This window comes from Taudactylus pleione, unplaced genomic scaffold (assembly GCF_031769625.1).
Source record: "Taudactylus pleione unplaced genomic scaffold, aTauple2 ptg000251l, whole genome shotgun sequence".
In the NCBI taxonomy this organism is placed as follows: domain Eukaryota; kingdom Metazoa; phylum Chordata; class Amphibia; order Anura; family Myobatrachidae; genus Taudactylus; species Taudactylus pleione.
Genome location: NW_028284653.1, coordinates 8,946,512 through 8,969,846, shown reverse-complemented (window position 1 = coordinate 8,969,846; position 23,335 = coordinate 8,946,512). Strand labels below are relative to the sequence as shown.

General features: G+C 40.8%; 1 protein-coding gene across 7 annotated transcripts in view; it reads left to right on the top strand.

Moving 5' to 3' along the window:
* Positions 1–23,335, top strand: part of KMT2E (lysine methyltransferase 2E (inactive)) — a 134,746-nt gene that overhangs the window by 15,012 nt on the left and 96,399 nt on the right. For 5 of the 7 annotated variants that reach the window (XM_088480236.1, XM_088480235.1, XM_088480233.1 and 2 more), the window contains exons 2-7: positions 11,389–11,573; positions 13,458–13,572; positions 16,076–16,296; positions 16,516–16,596; positions 16,939–16,997; positions 18,432–18,485. In XM_088480236.1, the coding sequence (XP_088336362.1) occupies positions 11,503–11,573; positions 13,458–13,572; positions 16,076–16,296; positions 16,516–16,596; positions 16,939–16,997; positions 18,432–18,485 (601 nt within the window). In that variant the 5' untranslated portion in view covers positions 11,389–11,502. The remainder of the gene's footprint in view (positions 1–11,388; positions 11,574–13,457; positions 13,573–16,075; positions 16,297–16,515; positions 16,597–16,938; positions 16,998–18,431; positions 18,486–23,335) is intronic. The other 2 variants (XM_088480238.1, XM_088480234.1) reach the window with 1 other exon arrangement.

The window sequence follows — 23,335 nt, the reverse complement described above, 5'->3', positions numbered from 1 at the left end:
GCTTTGTAATTCTAGGGAAATTCTGCAGGGACAAATGGAACATAGTTGGGAGCAGCTTGTGAATTAGGCATAGTGGTATTATTTTGTCTGTGAAGATGTAGCAACCTTTTATTATTTAATCTATTAGGTTACAGATTCTACAAGCTTCACTGATAGGCTAAAGGTGCCCATCAGTCGGCAGACGGATCATGCTGGCACCGCCGGCAATCATGCAGTCCCCGCAGACCGCGCAATATGCTGGCTCCCCCCTCCTCCATTTGAATGGGATCGTACATCTCAGATCAGATGGTTCTACAGGAAGCGCAGCACAATATCAGGTACGATATCGTGCCCATACACAGCACGATATAGCACCTATATCGTGCTGTGTATGGGGGCCTTAATTTTTCAGATCCTGTCACATAAAAATAAAGGATAGAATAGTGGGAAAGCAGAAGATTTATAGCCTTACTGCATTGTTGAGAATTGGATTGAAGTATTATAGTGAACATAAAGCACAGCTCCCCACGCTGAAGCAAAGTTAAAAAAAAAAGATAATTTTTTAGGTCTACATTTTAAAAATCCATGACATACAATAGGGCTATTCAATTCAGCGCGATGCTGAATAACCCCGGGAGGGAGCTCTGTTAGTGTGTAGCTATGCTGTTTGGTTTGACTAAAGGATTTCTTCTTGCAGCCTCCGATTTAACTGCTTCCCGACAAAGTAAACATAGGAGGCCAATGTGTGTGTATTTTTTTTTATGTGGGAGCCAATGTGTATGTTTTTTCATTGGTCATACACACCGTGTCGCCAGTTAGAGTGCCTTTAGCAGTGTAGTGTGCCTGGAGTTGAGAGGTTGAAATTCACTGCTCTAGAGAAAGGTAGAATACAATATTGTGCTCTAGCTCCTTGATTTGCTCTGTCAAGCATTGCTTACTTTTATAACCAATCAGTGAGTCCCTCATGTGACTGTGAGAACAGGACAGCATGTTTGTGAGTGCAGTGTCATGATGTGGTAAGGAAAATGGATGCAAACAAGAAGCCACAGATAGATAAAGGAATGACCAGAGTCCCCCAAAAGCACAATTTTTAGTGTTGCGAGTTTCCAATTTAAACTGTTGCAAGAAGATTGTAGTGTAAAATGCACCTCTGTGCAAAACATAGTCCCTACATCCAATTGTTATTTGAACAAGATCAACTGTAGCCTTTTATAGGAGGCGATTTCAATTCAGCGCAATGCTGAATAGCCCCAGGAAGGTGTTCCCGAAGCTATTCAATTCACCGTGCTGATAAGTCCAACTGAAGCCACTTAAGTTGGAGAATACCAGTTAGCACGACTAAAGCTGGGTGTTTAGTTGCGCTAACCAGCGTTCTCTTGACTAAAGATTCATCCGCGAGGCTGTTAGCGATGCACTAAGCTGAATAAGAGCACTGCAGCCGGCACTTTATTCAGATTTCTGTTCGCCCCCTCAGGAGGGAGCGTGCAGAAATCCTTTAGTCGGGTTAACAGCGCAGTGAATTGAATAGCTACGAGAGCTCCTTCCCTGTGTTGTTAGGCATCGCGCTGAATTGAATTGCTAAATTAGAGGCCTGCTTTCATGTTTTGTTTGGGATGGCCCTTTTCATATGATGCTTTGTTAATTATGTTAATGACGGCCTTTGTGTTACCAAAAAGTAGATTAGCATTAGATCACTGGAAAAGGCCAGGAACCTATTTAAAAATAATTTTCTCTAAATGCTGCTTTCCTAAAATGTCCTTCCAGACAGTGGTTGTAGGGGTGATATGCTGCATGAATTTGTTTTTCCTGTATAATGACCTGAAACACAGAGGGTAGTTAAGTAACAACTGGGTATACTATTAGTATAGGTCATGTGATCCATTAAGGTTGTACAGATTGTTTAGGTGAAAACGCAAAGGGTTAAAAGTACACTTGGGGCTCGATTCAATTCAACGCAAATTGAATTGTGTCAGGAATGACCTCCCAGAGCTATTCAATTCAGCGCGCTGTTATGCCTGACTAAGTATTTCTTCTTGCACCCCTCCTGGGGTGCGAGCAGAAATCTAACAAAACTACAGGTGCGATGCTGTTTTCTGCCCGTATCACTGCGGAAACAGCATTGTGCCGGGCAGTTTAGTCGGATAATGTCCGTTCTCGCGACTACACACCATGTTTAAGGTGCAAGAACCGGCATTCTCCGACATAACAGCTCGCTGAAATGAATAGCTCTGGGAGCTCCTTCCCGGCGCTATTCAATTTGGGTTGAATTGAATCATGCCCTCATTGTTCTGTGACATATTGATGCCACTTAAGTATAGTTGAAATGCAGTGGCAGCATAGGTTTTTCCCATAGTTTCCATGTCAAAAATGAACTATTTTAGATCTTTGCTACAGCTGGATGAAGTCTTTCTATTATGAGCAGTGGCAGCTTTCGTTGCAATAAAGATGTGCCTAGAGTGTATCAACTGTTTGTGAATCTGGAAAGGATAGAGATACAGTAGATCAGTGGTGTCAAACTTGCGGCCGTCCAGCAGCACAGGAACTACACATCCCACCATGCACTGTTACAGTTTTGCTATTAGGGCATGCTAAAACTGTAGCAGGGCATGCTGTGATATGTAGTCCCACAGCAACTGGATGGCAGTTTGACACCCCTGCAGTAGATCGACCTTCGGCGTGGGAGTCAAAAGTTAATGGCAAAGACTTTACTTGCCAAATTGAAAACTACATGCCACAGGGGTAGTTCAAAAAAACATACATAAGGCCAAATGTAATGGGGTGAGAGTTTAGAAAACTCGGCCAATGCGAACTCGAATGGGGCATAGAGGGGGAGGAGACAACTTCACTTCTGAAGAAATTTCAAGTGCCAGGCTCCACTCACGCTCGTGATAGCATAAATGCAATGAAATAGATGACAAAATTTTACTTGACTGGGTTACAATTTATGCAGTCTGTCAGGAGTTGGATAGATTGGGTGGTGATATAATCGTTTTATTGTGCCCCATCTCCTGGGGGAGGGGATATTCAATTCATTTTTGGGCACCTATACTTTTTCATGCATGTCATGCCAAAATAAAAAAGGAAAGTCGGCTAACCAGTCTACAGTCGTTAAGGCATCCAAACCACAGACTTTTTGCACATTTCTGTGTGTGTGTGTGTGTGTGTGTGAGCAGACAGGAGTGTGTGAGCAGAAATGCCAGCAGCTATTGCGCTCGAACAGAGCAACAATTAAATTACTCCATCCGGGGCCCCTTAGGTAGAGCCACCAGCGAAAATATTTGGATTCCCCCCCATTCATTCTATTTAGTAGCTTTACCTGCATCTGCAAATATAGAAGGCAATTAGACATTTAATGGGAAGTGCCCATATATTCCATTGTTTCATCAAAAATGTTCTGTTTGTCAACTGCTCTTTAGGAACTGTGGGTATAATAATTGCTGGTATTCAGTTGTTGGCACCTGCGGCTGCAGGTGCCGGGCGCCTGACAGAGCAATTAAATTATTGTTCGTTACTGGCGCGTACAGCTGCGGGAACATACATTTCAGCTCGCAGCCCCTGGGGCTGCGAGTAGAAATGTGCGATAAGTCGGCACGGGGATTTGGGCACCCAAAGCAGGACTTTAATCTGGTTTAGCTGCTTTGCGCGGCTAAACCCTGTCTGTTTGGGTGCAACATGTTCGATATGCATGGGCGCCCAAACACAATTGAATATCGCGCCCTGATAGGGTGCTATAAAACAATTGAATCATCCCCTTAATGTCCTTTGTAAATCTAATAAAAATGCAAGATTTGGTCTGTTTGGATATAAAGGGGTCGGTTCAATTCAATGCGAATTGAATAGCATCGGGAGGGAGCTCCGGGAGCTATTCAATGCAGTGCGCTGCTAAGGATTTCTCTTCACATCCCTCCTAGGGTGCGAGCAGAAATCCGACGAAACTCCAGATGCGATGCTGTTTTCTGCCCTTCGCGTCGCGGAAACAGCATTGCGCCGGGCAGTTTAGTTGGAAAATGCTGGTTCTCGCGACTAAACACCATGTACAAGGTGTGAAGACCGACATTCTCCGACAATACAGCGCACTGAATTGAATAGCTCCAAGAGCTCCTCAATTCGCGTTTGGGTGTAAGAGATTTTTCTGCATCTCTTCAGCTATAGTAGAGTAGGCTGACTCTGCAGTGAGTACAGTGCCTCCTGACCCAACTCAACTTTGAAGCCTAATTAACTAGTCATACTTGAGTGTTTGCTTACAGGATGCAAGAAGAATAATATAATGCCAGAGGATCGAGTGACAGATCTGTTTGAATTACAAAGAAAACTTAATTTCTGTTACCTAGTCAACTTGAACTTTCTCTCATTTTAAAGGTGTGTTGTTGTTTTTTTTTGGTTTTATCTTTCTCAAGGCTCTGAAAGTTTTTTACAGACTGTAGAAAGAAACAACCCAAAACACCCTTACAAATAGTCATAAGGAGCCATTAAATATTTTTATTGCGCCTGATCTCCAGTCTAAAGAAAAGGGAGATCAAGGTGCGATATTCAATTGTTTTTGAGCGCCCATGTTTCATCGCGCTCAGATAGGCCGGTTCTATCTCTGTAAAATGGCTAAATCTATCTAAAGTGCTGGTTAGTGCGCACCACTTATCACACATTTCTGCTTACTACCTCAGGAGGGTGCAAGCAGGAATTTATGCACCCATGGCTATTCGTGCCAAAACAGAGCAACAAATTAATAGCTCCGTTGGGCGCCCATCAGTCACAGCTGCTGCTGAAAATAATTGAATTGCCTCCATAGTGCAGAGGCAAAAATAATAATTTCTCCTTCATCCACTAGGGGACACTGGAGCTGAAGACACTGTGGTATAGACTGTGGTAGAGTAGAATAATTTAGAAGTGTGACTGGCTCCTCCCCCTCTATGCCCCATCAGCCCCAGTTTAGAAATTGTGCCCGTAAGAGCCAGTGCACAGTGGGGCTGTCTACAGCCTTTTTAAAAAGAAATTTTAAAATAAATAAAATACTAATAATTTTTCCAGTGAGGACAGGCAGACTGCTTACTCCGGCAGCTTGCCTGCTATGTGGGAGCCGCTTGGAAGGGACCGTCGGCCTGTGTCCGGTGCCCTGAGTGGGGGGCCCCTGCTTTGAGACACCTGTCTCTGTGAGGCCTGCCACAGCTGGAATGTGTCCTAGTTCCTTACTAGCCACCCTGAGCCCAGCATCCCGGCCGCAGCAGCATGTAAGTATAACACTGCTCCTGAGTAGGAGGAGCAGTGGAGAAAGCCTGGACTGCTTCACGCTGCTGTCACAGTCAGGGTGACCGCTGCTCGCTCCCTTCGTCCTTCCGATACCTAGTAGGTGGAGGAGAGTCGGTTATGACAACCGTGGTTGTCACAAGCTAAGACCATCTCCTATCTGCAAGGTCAGAAAGCACTCTCCTCTTATCTATGCGACACCTCCACGTACATGTCCTACATCAGTAGTTACCAAACTTTCTTGAATCACCGCACCCTAGAGTTATCGGCATTCTTTTCACGGGTACTGCTAGGTCATGTGGATTAGGAAAAGGTAGTGCTTCTGTTTGTACACACATTTTATGGTTGCCAATCAACAGTACTGGTTTTGCTTATCACTTTGACCATAAATAACTGTTATTTGTTCCTGGATCATCAACCCGTGGCACCCCCGCAAGAGTTTGGGAACCACTACTCTACATCATTTACACATTTATGAGCTTTTTAAGGAAAATTTTATTTGCCAAGTTATACTATTTAAACCCCTTCAAGTGACTGATTGTTCATTGGGAGGAGTGTGCCAGAGGTGTCCTGACATTTTCAACTTCAAATAAGGACTTTCACCACCTTTTCCTCTTCTCTGGGTGCAAGAAAAAAAACTACAATATTGCTCTGACAATTGTCTGTCAGTTTGAAAACGCTTGTCCGGAGAAGGAAAGGTGAGCGCTACCATCAGTCCTGTGTCATGCCAACAGTAAAGCATCCTGAGACCATTGATGTGTGGGGTTGCTTCTCAGCCAACGGAGTGAGCTCACTCCCAATTTTGACTAAGAACACAGCCATGAATAAAGAATGGTACCAAAACATTCTCCAAGAGCAACTTCTCCCAACCATCCAAGAACAGTTTGGTGACGAACAATCCATAAGGCAAAAGTGATAACTAAGTGGCTCGGGGAGCAAAACATGGAAATTTTGGGTCCATGGCCAGGAAACTCCCCAGACCTTAATCCCATTGAGAACTTGTGGTCTATCCTCAAGAGGCAGGTGGACAAAAAAAAACCTACATATTCTGACAAACTCCAAGCATTGATAAGGCAAGAATGGACGGCCATCAGTCAGTATGTGGCCCAGAAGTTGAGTGACAGAATGCCAGGGTGAATTGCAGATGTCTTGAAAGAGAAGGGTCAACACTGCAAATATTAACTCTTTGCATAAACTTAATGTAATTGTCAATAAAAGCCTTTGACACTTATGAAATGCTTGTAATTTTCCTTCAGTATACCATAGTATCATCTGACAAAAAGGTCTAAAAACACTGAAGCAGCAAACTTTGTGAAAATCAATACTTGTGTCATTTGAAAAGTAATTAGACTACCACTGTTTTTCTGTGCCATAGGTAGATGTGGCAATGCTATGCTGGTTATTGTGAAGCTCATATATTGATGTGTCTGAAACTGCATTTGGATTGCCGTAGTATTGATCTTCGTACGTTTCATCGTGGCGGATGAGCAAAAAGTGTCTGTCGGATTATGTCAGATGTGTTATTGAATTTTGTGTTAAACTTGAAAAAAGCTTAAATGTAACTCGTGTTACGGCAAGCATATGGTGGAGAAACAATTAGACGTGCTGCAGTATTTTGGTGGTGAAAGCACTTCAAAGAGTGTAATACGCGAGTGACTGAGTTCTGGGAGACTATCCACCTCGGTTATAAATGTCAACATTGCCAAAGCTGCGGAGATGTTGCAAAATGACAGAAGGTTAACTACGCAAATTTTTGGCATCTCATTCGAACGGGTTCAGCATATTGTGACAAAGGAACTGAAAATGCATCGCGTGTGTCTCAGGTGGGTAAATGGACTACTGCACATCTTTGAATTGTTGTTGAAAAGCTTCAAAAAATCTATTGAATGTGAAGGACGCTACTTTGAAAAAGAAAAATGTTCAGATCCTGCGGAGTCATCTGAATAAAAAGCAGTCTCATTACTTGTCAATCAGCCCTTGTATGTGTCCGTGTTACGATCCTCATGTTGGGAAATGAAATATAACTTTTAAAAAAGCAGTGCGGTTGCATGTCAGTGACCGTGACTATCCATAAAAGGATAATCCACCTGTTAGATAGTCATCATATAAAATAATCTCGGCTAAGTTATCCTTTGTGCTTATATTATATAAGTCAATAAATGTGAAGAAAACTAAATGAGTATGAGCTGTAGTTAACAGCATTCTTGCAGTATCTCCTGTAACAAAAACAAACAAAAAAAACTTTACACAAATAGCGTTCATTTTAATATATACGTATTGAAATACTACAAAATGGCTTTGAATGGGACCCATGCTCTAACAGCTGTTGGAGAGCTGCTCTGGGTTCTTTGAATCGGCGTCTACTTCCTGCAGGTAAACATGGGTGATGTCATTACAATCATCACCATTGTTTCAGATCGCTCTGTCTTTGTCCTCGTGAAGCGATCAGGTGTCCTAGAACCTGATAGCTCTTGGTATATGAGCTGTCTTCTTCCCAACTCACTAACATTATTAATCGCTCTGTTATTGTAGAGGGACACGCATGTAAATTTTAATATATTTGGGGCTAAAATATTATTTCCAGACAGACTAAAATATGTCTGTGTGTGTATGTATATATATATATATTTATATTTATCTCTATACACACTGTGTGTGTGTGTGTGTGTGTATATGTATGTATGTGTGTGTATATATATATATATATATATATATATATATATATATATATATATATATATATATATATATATATATATGTCTATTTCTGATATGTAAGGTGACCTCTTCCAGTAAGCCCACTGATTGTCACAGATAAGGCACTATAAACCACCTTTGGCAGAAAATGGGCACGAATCTACTCAACGTGAAGTGAATAGTGCTGGGAATCAGCTCCTGGAGCTATTCAATTCATTTGCGCTGCTAAGCCTGACTAAGGATTTCTGCTCGCATTCCTCTGGGGATGCGAGCAGAAATCCGACAAAAGTCAAGGCACGATGCTGTTTTCTGGCTTTTTATCGCCGTGAAGTTTAGTTGGAGAATGCCCGTTCTAAACACCCTGTTTAAGGTGCGAGAACCAGCCTTCCCCGACCTAACTTCGCGCAGCATTGAATAGCTCCGGGAGCTCATTCCTGGCGCTATTCACTTCGCGTTTAATTGAATCGTTCCCAATGTCTGAAGTCATTTACTTGCGTCCAGCTACACAGTAACTGTAAATAAAGGGTGCGATTCAATTGTTGGGTGTCCCAACTGGGCGTCTATATGATTGGGTGCCCGACCGAGCATTTCACTTGTTGCTCTGTTCGGATGCCTAAGGACGCGGGGGGACACATTTCTTCTCACCACCTCCTGAGGTGCGAGAAGAAATGTGGGCAAAGTCCGTTGTTTGGGCACCCTAACCACTTCTTTAGACAGGTTTAACCGCTTTGTGTGGCTAAACCTGGTGCTTTAGGCACATTAAATTCAAATGTGCGCCCGAACAGAGGAACAATTGAATTGCTCTGTCTGGCACCTATTCATATAGACACCCAGCAGGGGGAGCGCAAAACAATTGAATTACCCCCAAAATGTCTACATTCTGTCACGTTATGGAGACTGTCATATATTTAGCTGCTTGTTAATGTTTTATTGTAATCAGAAAACTCACAATTTAGGTTTTGTGTTTCATTTAAAGGAGCACTTATTTAATTAGTAAACCATAACTGAGCTGCTCCTTTATGTGGTGCACCACAAAAAAAGTGGATTTGTGAAATAAGTCTACCTTGAGATTGAATCAATTCCAGTCTACAAGTAACAAATTCCCTCAGACTAATTAATGGTATTTTTTATTTTTTTTTCTGTGAATTACAATGTGAAGTGTTCTGTAATAACACAAAAAGTATGGCCACTAAAAGGGTGTGTAAGTAGTGTAAACTGTGCTTGTGATTTGTTATTGCTCCTGGGCTGTATGAGCAGAATATAGAAGCCCCTTTTTGATATAGATATATATAGATATATATATATATATATATATATATATATAAACTTTATCTTTGAAAAATAAATAGTTACTAGTCACTGACCACACTATGATTAAGAGGTTTTGTTTTTTAGTTGTGTATAATATGTTTATTGTATGTATTCCTCTTATTAATGCTCAGGCTTTGATACATTTTATTTTCTGAAAGGGATTTTACTATAAGTTTAAAGCACCATATCACTTATGTTGCATATTTTTGGGTTTATACATGACCTATAACTTAATGGGGGGGATTAATTTGTTTACTCGCTCCTGCAACTCCCATCTACAGTGATGGACTATACTGTTGTGTTGCTGGGTGCGATGGCCGCGGTCGCCCCTTGATTTATTGCACCAAAATTCATCGGGATTAGCCACTTTTCGCAGCTAAACACGTGCAAACCACTAGGCTCGTAGGAGGGTGCCAGAAGAGATAATGGGCGCCCAGCAGCACAAACAATTGAATATTGCCTGTCACTTTTAGACAAGAGCTGAAGACGCGAGTAAACCATTAAATTATTCCCCCCCCCCCCCCCCCCCCAATGTATTTTTAAACCTTACATTATTTTTTTAGAAAGTTAATTTGTGTGTTGTAGATTCTGTTGGTGTTGTACTGATTGTAGTTAAACATGTTTAACGTTATTCTGTAACTTGTGTATAATAAGAAGGGATTTGATTTACTCCATTTCTGGGGAATTCTCATTGGTTCATACAAATATGAGCACATAATTCTGTTGTAAAATATTAGGTCATCTCTTTCCTCCTCTCCTAATTTAATTTGATTTAGAGTGAAACTTTCACAAATCCTCATCAGAACTGAGATTAGTTAAGGATCCGTACAAGGGGTAAGCAGTTTTCTTAAAGCGGCCGTGTCAAATGAACATAACTGACTATTAATTGATACAATGCTTTACCATATAACTTGCAGCACTGGGGCTATAGTTTCTATTCAAACCAGGACCTATACAGAGGTTGTAATGTTCTCATCCTGTAGGTTTCTATCATTTGCTTCAGTTGATTCTTTAGTGTCTGTGTGTTTAAGAACCTAGACTGTAATCTCCATTCAATGAGGAACTTGTTTAAATGATATTAAACATATATTTGAATAGACAAGATATTAAACTTATTTGATATTATGTGTATATCTTCTAAATTGACCTCTGTACATGTCTGCTTGACGTTAAGCTGGGTACACACTAGACGACCTGTGTACCCAGCTGACGCGCCGGACCGTAAAAAGGACACCGTCGCGTGTACCAAAGGCCTGCCCCCTTATAGTCACTCTTGGGGGGGGGCGCGTGCCCAGCACTTACAAACATGGTGGGCTGCCCCCAAGCTCTCCTCTCACTGTGGGTAAATACCGTGCGTATGCGCACAACATCTATTTACCGGCGGTGGCCGCTGCTCTGCAAATTCCTCTCCCCCCCGCAGGACACTGCGGCCAGGGGGTGGGGACGACGTCCGACAGGTTGTTTCAGCAGGGCGTCGGCAGGTGGGGCAGGGCACATGTTGCGATTTTTATAAACTGGCAGGGCGCGGCGCACTGCTAAAACAGCCTGGCGGGAAGATTATTTGTCGTCCATCCGCCGCATCCAAATGCATGGGATCGTCGGTCACATCTTCAGATTGAGCAGCAGGTATGACAGATCTGAAGATGCGACGGACAACCCTGCAATTTGACGTTCTGATCTGTCGGAAAAGGACAAATCGTTCAAAAAAAAATCTAGTGTGTACCCCGCTTTAGCTTCCTCTGTGCAGGAGAATGCTTCCTGTGCTACAGAGATACTTTCTGTGAGGTCAGCAAGCTGCTTTTCAGACCAGCATAAAAGGCGTTCATGTACTAGACAAAGAGTAGGGGGAGCCATTTAATCCCTTATTTTATCTTGAATGGTGTATGCGCTAATATCTGTTCATTGCAATTTCTTTATAATTCAGACTTTTTAAATAATGGTTTAGGATATTTCTAAACTGAATGACACTGTTCTGCCAACTAGTGGTACCTATACCACCTATTTCTGTGTCTTACTATGAGACTATGAAAAGATATGGTGAAGGCGGAAAAGTAATGTATTTCCAAAATATTTATAATATTTACAAATGTTGGCAGCTTATGTTATTACTGTTTTCTAGGTAAAGGAAGTCTTTCTCATTTTCTCTTTTTGCTTGCATAGGGTTTGTGGATGCACTTAGATGTTTGCAATGATCACTGTGGCTGGCATGCCCCAGTGTTTTGGATCTCGATGCAGAGGACTCCATAGTAATCGAATTTATCAGAAGCGAACGTCATGAGCATAGTGGTCCCTTTACGGGTTGAGACAGCAGAAACTCCGTATTCAGAAATGGCCGCAGGTTCAGAGTAAGTAAAACCTTTTTGTTCTTACAAACACCAACTTTTTGCATAACTTAATGTTAACAGCAGCTTGAACTGCACTCCTGCTACATTCATACATGATTACTCTGACTCATTGGGGGAAATCAATTGTTTGCGCTGGCTGTATTAACTACTGGATGCTCTACGGAGCAATTCAATTTTTGCTCTGTTCGTGCACGAGGTGTGCCGTCATTTCTGCTTACATCCTCCTAAGGTGGCGAGCAGAAATGTGTGATAAGTCCTGATTTTTGGTGCCCAAACAGTTGTTTGGCGCACTAACCAGGACTTTAGGCTAAACCCTGTTTCTTAGGGCGCGACATGCGTAATAAGGCATAGGCGCCCAAAAACAATTGAAAATCACACCCTGATCTCACATCACTTTAGACAGGAGATTGGGTGCGATAAAATAGTTGAATTCCCACCATAAAATCATAAGCGTTTTTTGTGGAATGTGAGCTTTGTGTTATTTAACCATCTCATGGACTCTCCCTCCATGTATTTAAGGAAACTGTCATTTTATTGTCTTAGTTGTAGTGTGGAAATGTGCGTTATGTATAAGTAAAGACCTACTTCTACGTTATCTCTCTGTACTTGTCTGCTGCTACTTTATCTACTTCTTGTCATATATTGGGTCCGACACATGCTAAATATGACCAGGTCCCAATTGATGTCACATTCCACCTTACACATTCCTTACTACAAGACCGTAACCCAAAGGGTTACACCTCGGTAACTGAAAGGAGAACTTTGGCAGATGATAGAAGGGGTTATGAGGAGAAAAAAATATATTTTTTCTTCAAGAAGACTTTCTACTCCCAGCTTATTAGCAAAATAAGGCCCTGATTCAGAGCCAGACGCTCTGACCAGAGCGCTCGCTCTGAATCAGGGCCCACCTCCATTAATATGGAGCGTCCTCCTGGACGCTTGTATAGCTGTGGGTCACCACCCACAGCATATATGAGCGTGCAGGATGATGGTCGCGATGGTCTTGACCATCGCGACCATCGAAACTGCGAGCAAAAGCCTGCGGTTGAGTTTTTCACCACCCACAGCATATACGAGCGTCCAAAAAGATGGTCGCGATGGTCTCGACCATCGGACTTGCGACGGAAACCCTGCGGTCGGGTTTCCCAGCCACAAGCCCTGGAGTGATTTTGGCTCTATCAGAGCCAAAATCACTCCCACTGACATCACTAGTGATGTCAGTGGGGCCGGCTTCAGACGGTAGGCGTTCCCTTGGGAACGCCTCCATCTGGCAGGCACGCCCCCGACACGCCCACCAAAGGGGGCGTGCTGTCAATCAACATCGACAGCACGCCCCCTATGATGAGACACTCCGAGCGAAGGAAAGTCCTTCGCTCGTCGGGTCTCGCGCATGTGCACGACGGAGCTCCCACCGTCGTGCGCATGCGCAGTGCGGACCATCGACCCACTTGCGAGCTGACAGCCGCTCGCGAGTGGGTCTGAATGAGGGCCTAAGTTCCATAAGTATATTTTTCATATTTATTGTAATTTTAGTTTTGAATACCCCACTGCTAATTGTCGGCGCTGACCAATTAAATTACACTTGCACATTAGAGTTATGGAACCAATTAACCTACCAGTATATTTTTTAGATTGTGAGCGGAAACCCACCATGCATGTGGTCAACATAAAAGCTCCGTACAATTATGGCTACGATGGGAATTGAACCCAAGACCTCAGTGCTTGTAAAGCAGTAATGCTAACCATTACAACAATCATACTGCCCCATATACATAATAAGTAGTGTTACACATTGGATTTTCTCTGAAAAAAATATTCTTTGCACTCTTATATAAAAGCACTACGTTTATACCCTAAAAAGCAATTCTCCTTCTTTTGATATAGACCAGAATCCGTAGAAGCAAGCCCTGTTGTAGTTGAAAAGTCAAACAGTTACCCACACCAGTTGTATACCAGCAGTTCTCATCACTCGCACAGTTATATTGGCTTGCCTTATGCGGTAAGTATTAGGTGTGGGTATTGATATTACATTTGCATACAGTTGTACAGATTTTATTTGTGTGGTATGGTTATGTTAGCAATAACATCATCAGTGTTTTGAGGTTTTCAACAATTATTTAAAATATTAGAACGAACATTCCAATCTGAATAAGGACAGTTAATTGTAGCAATGAACCATCATACACAGGCATTGACCTTACAGCCTTAGCACTGCTGTGCAAGTGCCATCACTGGTATATATATCCGAAAAGATCATTGGGGGGGATTCAATTGTTTTAGATGCCCCCCTGCTGGGCGTCTATATGAATAGCAATTCAATTATGGCTCCGTTCGAGAAGCCTAAAGCACGGGGGCACCCATTTCTTCTCACAGCCTCCCGAGGTGCAAAGTCCGTTTTTATTGGCGGGCCGTAACCACTTCTTTAGATGAGTTTGGCCGCTTTTCGTGGCTACACCCGGTGCTTTTAGCCAGTACTAAATGGCACCCGAGCAGAGAAACAATTGAATTGCTATGTCGGGCGCCGCCTTCGTCAGATGCCTAGCAAGGGCAAGAAAAAAAAAAAAACTTCGAATCGCAGCCTGGTTTGCTGGGAATTATGCTTTTATTTATTTACACCAATCTAACTGCCATGCATAGAGTGCAATAAATATATAATACAGCTAAACCCACCGATACATAGGAAGCTAATGTTAATATGCACATTTCATTCTGACCACTCTCACTTATTTAAAAAGTTTGAAGAAATAGCTTGTCCCCCTCTACATCATAATCCACAAAAGACACAACGTAACTTTGTGACTAAAAGAAGTGGTGTATTGTTTTTATTTCTTTGTAAACTTGTACTGATTTCACTGGACAGGAGGTTTTATGTAAATTCAGGTAAAGCTGGCTACACACTATAAGATATATCTTCTATCATTACAATCCACAACATATATCGTACGGATCATGCATTGGGTACGCCTGATTGCACGTTCACGCATGTCGTTCATTGCATCGTCCCCTCTGCAGTGCTGTACCAAAGAGGGGACAATGCAATGAAGGATGCCATGTTACATATAGCCTGGAACTATACATTGCGCTCTCATACACTGGATCCTGTAGTGTGTACGGCACTTTCGATGTATTGCTGCATTGCGTTGTTCCGTTGGCTGGGTACACACAACGTATAGTGTGTACCCTGCTTTAGTCTGTGTGTGTGATACAAACTAATCTAATAAGTTACAGCCTCATTGCTTGTTGGTGTACTAGTGCACTGTGCTTCATGTGCCCCAGTTTGTTGGCTGTTATGAGAAAAATGGCTACGTAAAAGCCTTCTGGGCTGGAGACAGGTTGAGGTGACTTTTTAATTTGTTAGAAGTTGCCCATATCAACCAGCCTCTAGCTAACATTTTATCAAATACATTCTATAAAATTATAGGTAAAAGCTGACTGGTTGCAACAGGCAGCATCTCGAATCTTTAGGAGGTTTGATGCATCTATCCATCTGTCTCTGTATACAGCTGTACATTTTGTTGATATAGCGATTTTTTTTTTTTTAAGATCAGGTGACGCCTGGTTTTAAAATTAATAATATATATATCCGACTATGTATAGCTCTGCAGAAAAGTATACAAAGAATAGCTAGATTATTTTAATTATCTAATTATCAGGGACATGTATCAAGCCTGCTAAAGAGTGAAATTGCCCATAGCAACCAATCAGTTTCTAGCTAACATTTTTCAAGTACATTAAATTGGAGTTGATTGGTTGCTATGAGCACCTTTTCCACTCTTTAGAGGACTTGATACATCTCCCCCTAGGTCCTCCATGCTCTATTTCCATGCCTGAAATAGGTTAACATGTTAGGAGTGGCTGACTGCTTGGCTGCCTTACTCCTCAAATATGCTCTGTGTATGCAATTCATACATATGTGCAAAGACAGTGATATAACAGCATCTCAGATGAGTGCAGTTAGCTTTTTGTATGCGATTCCATCCGGATACTGTCTAAAAGGTATGGAAGGAACTTCCGTTTCCTGTAAAGGAATAAGGAAAGTCATATTCATACACAACAATATACTTTGGATTGAAAACGGAACATGTTAATTTATGGGGGCGATTCAAATGTGTGAGTCGGCGGTTGTCATTGGCGAGCGCCTTACGAAGCAATTAAATTGTTGCTCCGTTCAGAAACCGGCATTTCTGAAGAGGCAAGCAGAAATGTGTGAAGTCCGTGGTTTTGTCTGCTATACACGGCTAAACTTTGTTTAATTGGGCCTGATAATTAATGGGTACCAAAAAAAAGGAATTGCTACATTGGGTGCCTATTACCACGGTGCCCAAAACACCTTTTTCCAAGGCACGTTTTCCACAATGTATTTTAAATTAAGTTGTCAATTTTAAGGGTAAATTATTTTTTTGCAAAGATAAATATGCAAGTTCCTATATAAGATTTGTACAGTAATTATTTGGCATTTAATTATTTTATTTTTTTTCAATATATTTTATCTTGAAACAAAGGATCACAACTATGGTGCTCGCCCCCCACCAACACCTCCGGCATCTCCGCCTCCTGTTCTTAAGAATGAAGTGAACATATTTACCACTCCTCATTTTGATGAGACTTCTAGTGCTACAACCATCAGCACTTCAGAAGATGGAAGCTATGGAACAGATGTCACTCGATGTATCTGCGGCTTTACCCATGATGATGGGTACATGATTTGTTGTGACAAATGCAGGTATGAGAGTAAGTTGCAGTAAATGTGTAATTTCTGCTTACAGGAAAAGCATTCCTTACTGTATTTTTTGAATACATTTAATTGCATGTAACATATAAATGGTTTCTGCCACTAAGACATAAATACAAAGGTCTGTGCATGACTTATGGTTAGTAGCTGATCTCTGCACAATTATACCAATTCTGTCTAGGCAACTGTTTATGTATTTTCTCTTTTCAGTGTATGGCAACATATAGATTGCATGGGTATCGACAGACAAAATATTCCAGATATCTATTTATGTGAGCGCTGTCAGCCTCGGTAAGCTATTAATTTTGCTTTTACATTTATATGTTGGATTTTCAAGAAAATAATGTTATTTTTGCCAGCTGCGTGTGTTTGAACAATCTTACTAACTCCACTGCTTGTCTAGTGGCCCTGCTTAATTTACCACCAAATTGGAGAAATGTATGTTTACAAAATGCTGTTTTGTAAGCGCTAAAATCTGCAAACCTCCGTAATGCTGCGGTAGGGATTCTATTCTTTATGTAACCTTCTTTTTTTTTTTCTTCTTTTTTTTTTCTTCAAAGCCTTCAACCTGTTTCTTCATGACGTTTTCCATTTCAATGTTGTATGACTGAACTCTTGTTTTTTTTCTAACAGGGTTCTGGACAGAGAGCGAGCAGTATTGCTTCAACAAAGAAAAAGAGAACATTTGTCAGGTAGATGAAACCTGTTTAGACTAGATTTTTGCACTTTAATTGTCAAATGTCCTAGTATCAATCTTCTTTAGCCCCCAGTTCCCTATAGAGATGATTGGCTTCTGGTTAATGGGAAAATGTCCAATATACATGGAATATTATGAAATATTTTTTCCCCGCCCCCACACTTGGACTTTCTATAGGATCTTAACTTACTCCCTATTGTATATTTAAGTCACCGTGGGCTTGCTGTAAACACCTACAATTATAAATGTACACACCTCTCTGTTTACCTTAGGTGTAAACTAGCTATTTTTTGGATTAAACTGTAGCAGCCAACAGATGCTGTCCCTAGATAGTTTCAAAATGTTTTCAATTGTGACATCACTTCTCAGTTTGGATGAAATATTAATGTTAACATCTCTAAATCCCTTTTTAATATATACTTAGACTATTGAGGTTTTTACTTTTGATTGAAATAACAGTTAATGCAGTTATAAGGCTATGACAATATCTTTGGTTGTTGATTGGAGTAAGTAATTTATACCTAAGGGATGTGTCAAACAGATTTTCAAAATGTCCCTTTTTTGGAACATAAGACCTTTTTAGTGATTTATCACTATTGTACTTTTACTTTATAGTAAATGTAGACTCGGGTTCCTCTCAGATGAACCTTCTACAGTGTACGAGATAGCACTAGAAATCTACATAGATCGTTGTAGTCAGGAAAGGAGACATAATTTGATTAGATGTGGACACATCCATAATGTAAGCTATGATTGGGTCAAAAAAATAAAATGTTTTAGCAAGAAATTTTTACTTTTTGTTACTTAAAATGTTTCACATTAATGTTTAATTAGCTAAAGTTAGATTATTTTTTTTATTCTATAGTCATGATCTTAAAACACTTCTGAAGTAGAAGTTCTGACATGTAGTTTCTTGTCAGTTGCAGGATTAGTATAGTATGTGGTTGTAATATTGTCCATTTCACTGAAACTTTGATAGGAATGTGTGTTAAAACCGTTATGGTATTTATACTATAAACACTCTTAGGTGAAACAGTGTATTAAACCTGAAGTTATGTATTTTAATTTTTTGCCATTAAAACAAAATCAAGTGTGTACATCACCTTACAGTAAACACTGCTCATCATGGCAAATGGACCTATAATCAAAGCCCAGTCATTGAAAGTAACATTATTCACCACTAATTTGTGCTTTTTACTTTTTTTTTCCGTTTTAATTATTGAGCATTACTATTTTAGATGCCGTTACATAGATCATCTTCATAGTTGGGACAATGGTGAAGCCTATTAAGGAGGCAATACTTTCTTTGCCATTAGGTGAACAGATAAATCTGGTCATGCTCAGAGGCAAAGAGTGTTAGTGCACTGATAATGTTATTTATTGAGTGCCACATACCTTTTGGGCTATAACTTTTGTGACTCTAATGCAGATGATCTTCAAACCTGCTACAATGGTAGAGGCAACAACGGAAGCCTTTTATCTGGTAGGTACCATTTCAAGTGTGACCTAACCCCCACTCCTTAATTACTTACAATTATTTTCAACAAACTGAGTTTGCTTACCTTCTAAATTTCTCAAGATTATTTTTTAATTGATTTTCCAAGGGTATAATGGTTTGCAGTGTGTGAATTTATTCTGTATGTTCCATCTGCCTTGCATGTAGAATGTGGGATATTGGTTTGTGCTTAAGTGATATTTAAGAATGCCCCTTCTTTTTTAATGTATTGTGCCGTTATGTATCTGAAACAACTTAATATGAAGCAAAAGAGTTGATATGTTTAACCTATTCACCAGTGACTGCTTTTCTCACTGTGCTGAACCTATTTTGTAATTTTTAAGGCTGGTAACACGCCAACATCAATTTCCATAATTTTGTTTGCAGAAGATTTAGAATTTTCAATAAAAATGTATTCTATAAGCAAACCATTAGTTTGCTTACTCCTTCCCACACTCCAAAGACTATGTACTCCTAAAGGCCAAAAAGTGTGTGTCTTGATTTATTATTCAAATTGCAAGAAATAAGCTTTTCTAATTTTTCTTATGATATGCGATTTAAAAACCACTAAGAAATACTTTTTGGAACTTCAGCATCCATCTTTTCAAAACCTCAAAAAGCATATTTCTTCTTCAGGGTCCATAGGGCTCCACAGGGAGATATTGGGGTGTAGGTGGGACCTGGTGGACCGGACAGCAAAGCTTTTCAATCCCAGGATGCCCCGGCCCTTCCCCCTATACCCCCGCCCACAGCCTGAGGGCACCACCATTTTAACAGAGGGCTGCAATAAGCAGGACATGCTTTTATTTTATAATTTCATTTACTTTTTTTTTTTTACCATATGGGAGAGCAGCACCAGACTGTCCTCCGGACATCTGTGCTGTTACCCCATCACTCCTACGTGGCGCTGTGACACCAAGGGCCGGATTCAATTAGAGGCGAAAAGTGCAGTTTGGAGAAACGTTTCTGCGGATTCTGACTTTCCGTCTGTTTTCAAAGTATTTCCATATTCAATTACAAAACGAGTCCGCATAAGCGAAAAGTCAATGCATTGTAATTTGCGGAAATGTATCTCCTATGAATAGCAGGAGAAAAAAAGTGCAAAATCGTTATTTTGGGGTGCAAACGTGGGGAAACTACTCAATCCTCGGGACAGCCCCCCAAAGGAGAAATCAACAAAAAAAAAAAAAAAATTTACCTCAGCACCACAAAAAATACTTTTTGTTTTGGGGGCAAAAAAGTAAAAAGTGGGGGACCTATAAAAACTATAGAAAGAGACTTCTTGGGGTGCTCTATGGAGGGGCCAAGTGTTTTTGGGATTGCAGCTGCATGTATGAGGGGGTTTTCTTTTTTTTTTTTTTTTTTTTAAAGTTCACTTTAGAGACATAAAATTAAGCTAGCACCCATTTTCAAGTACTCCAAATTTGACTGTACTATTTATTTTTACCAAAATATACTGCTAGGGGGACTAGTTAGCAGGCTTCCCGGACCTCAGACTGCAGCCCGGAACCCAGGGGTCTTGTAAGGCGGAATCCCGTTTGCGGGGACCCGCATCTTAGTGCAGTCTTGCCTCCAGTCTTGGGAGACAGACCGGGGGCGCTGATGTGGACACTGGCTTGCCCGCTACTCCACTAGACTACCGGGGCATAACGATACTGGCACAGAGGCATATTATAAAGGCATGGGGACCCGGTGGTTAACGTCAGTAAGGGGATAAGGCGCTCTCCCTGCAGCCCCTCCCCCAGCTCAGGGCGCCTTTTCACTGTGGTCTTGGTGTTCCCTGAGCTGCTCCTCCCTCACCCTCCGCCCTCTCAGAGAGGCGCAGAAGCCATTTTAGGCAAGCAGGTCTCTAGGAAACACTGGGTCCAGTCTCCCTGTATACTTCTCCCACGGGCCAGGTTATACAGCACTATATCCTACCAGCCACTGCGGTCTGCGTAGTTGATTTTAGCATCCATTGCAGATATGTAATGTGGTTTTTTTTGCATTTATATGTGACTTGTGCTAGTGCTAATCTCTCTTTTCTATACTGTCAGTTTCTACCTGTCCCCGTTTTTTTCTACTATACCCTGACCTACTAAGGTATTGGAGGTTCATTGTACCTCACATCTTCTATATAAGTGTGAGGACTAGCACATACTTTGTAGCGCAGTTTCACACTACAATGTGCCATATTACACATACTTCAGGGTGTTCACTGCACTGTATCATACTGTGTATTCTATTATTCTTGTGACTATGTCTGGCAGAGGAAAAAAAACAACAAGAAGCCTGATGCTGCTCCTCCTAGTCTGGTATCTTGTAAGTCCTGCTCAGCGGGCTTTGCCCCAGAGGACCTCATTCAGGATGGTCTGTATACTAATTGTTACACAGCCCCAGGTCCATTAGCCCTGGTGTCTCTTCCTCAGGACCCACCCTGGGCTGCTTTTTCAAAAATGCTGGCAAAACTTGCGGACCAAGTAGCAGTCCCCGTGCTAGCTCCCCCTATGGGATGGCCACAGCAGGTACTCCCTTCATATCCTTTGCCTCCCCCATGGATAGATGGTACTGTCTACCTCAGTACAAATCAAACAATACAATCAAATTATAGGTTTCTGTGCTCAGTAAAGTCCATCTCAATCTTATCACAAGAGTATATGAACATACTTAAATGTCCAAAATGGTATTAGATATGGTTTGGTCCAGTCTGTAACATTGAGTTGTCTTTCGTGATGTCCTCTGGTTGGTGGTTACAGTTGTCTCATATTGTAGATGTGAAAAGAAAACAAAAGGCACATCATGGTATAGTACGTCTATATCTGCTCGCAATGAGACACCACCTATGAGTGTTGGATTCAACTAATATATGTGACAAAAAACCACAACGTACCCAACTCACAGGAAAACATTGAAGATTCCACATATATAAAGGTTTCTTTACATAGGGTTTGGGACTTGATGATTCATCATACAGACATGGAGCGTAACATTCTCACTCTATACAGAGCTGTAATCCTCCTATCTGGGTTTCTTTGGGGAGTAGATTTTCAGACTCCTTGATGCTTAAATCCAGATAAGTAATATGGAGTATGAATGAAGCCAATCCCAAATAACAATAATGTAAAGACAGGCTTTTATTCTACTAAAAAAATAACCTAAAAATTGTATGGTGGCAGTTAGTTAAACAGACAAGGTACAAACAGGTAATTTAGAGAAAGCAGGGCATCGGCTGAAAAATACACCCATCAATCTATATATATAACACTAATGTCTATTCACTGCTTAAAAGAACCATACCAGCACTCTTCACCAACGCGTTTCTACCCTATAGCTAGTCTTTTTCAAGGAAACTTGGTGCTGGCATTAGCCCAATATTTAAAGGAAATCCACCGGAAGTCACCCCCGTATGTTTTTTGGGTGTCCTGCACCCGACCGAGCAGTTCAACTATTGCTCCTTTCGGTCACACATACTGCGGGTGCCAAATATATCTGCTCCGCTTCCTCCTGATGTGGCAAGCAGAAATGTACGAAAAGCCCAGCTTTTCACACATTTTCCAACGGACACCCAGAGCTGGAACAAGAATTGAATATCGCCCATCTAAAGTGGCCAGCAATTGAATTGCCCCCTCTAAGTAGTTAATAAACTATGGAGAGAAGCAGTATTGGCAGCATTATGTATGTGTGTACACATATAATTGTGTGAACGATCAAAACCTGCATATATAACAGTAGATATTGTCTCAAAACGGTGAGGCATCAGTGTAGCTAATCCACCACAATACTAGAAATGAATAGAAAAGATAGTTTTTACATTGACTCACTCATGTATGTAAATGTGTTGAGTGTGTAAAACCCAATGCACCTCAGATTTTAATAATAGTAAACAAGAAAAATTTTAACCAAGATAAAAAAAACAAAACTAATTTCTATAGAAAAGGTATGATTGCACTAATTAACAGCATAATTTCTCTCTAAGTACACATAATGAAATCGGGTATGGCTATGAACCTTACAGGTAGAACACATGTTAGAATATGTTTGGGGGATTACACAAACTACTTAAATTTCTCCAATATAGAATATAATGTGTAACTGCAGATATGTATATGCATCAAATTCATTGTTTTGTTATTGCACAAATAGGTTACAGTTTTTGCAGACAGTGTAGCAAGTCTTTGTTTGACTTTTAAATAGTTTTGTGGGATTTTATTAAAACTTCAATTAGATTTCAAAATAATACTGATGTAATTATTAAAATTAACATTAAAATACATAACATGAATACATACCTTTCTGCTGTTGTGAGAAAACTTCAAATAATATTTTATCCTTTGTGTTCTCAATACACTAGCGTTTAGGTGAGGAATTCCATTTAAAGTAGAACAGTATTTGTATTTTATTATATGTCACTAAAGTGTTCAGCAATGGTTTAAACTGCATTTTGCTAGGTTTCCTTTCATGCTGAAAGTTGCATGTGTTCAGAGAGGCATCCTTTTTTTGCTATTTTGTAAGTGCTTAAAGGCATTATGTAGTATTTTTTTTATTTTATATAGATAATAAGCAGGTTGCCATTTTTTCTTGTTTAATGTGTAACAATTAGCCAATTTATTTTTAACACCGGTTTTGGCGTCCCATTTTTGCAAATAGTGGTACAGTGATGCCACTCGCACTGTAGGGGACACAATTTTTTTTCCTCTTTAGTAGTGGTTGATTTGAGTTTTGCTGTTCTGTGCGATCCTGCGGATGCTGTGACATACGCAGTGCCTTCCCCAGTTCTGAGCAAGAGGGGGGTGAGGAGGTCACCATGATATGGAGGTTGTGCGCTTGTCCAGTAGAGGAAAAGTGGACCTCAATTTTTA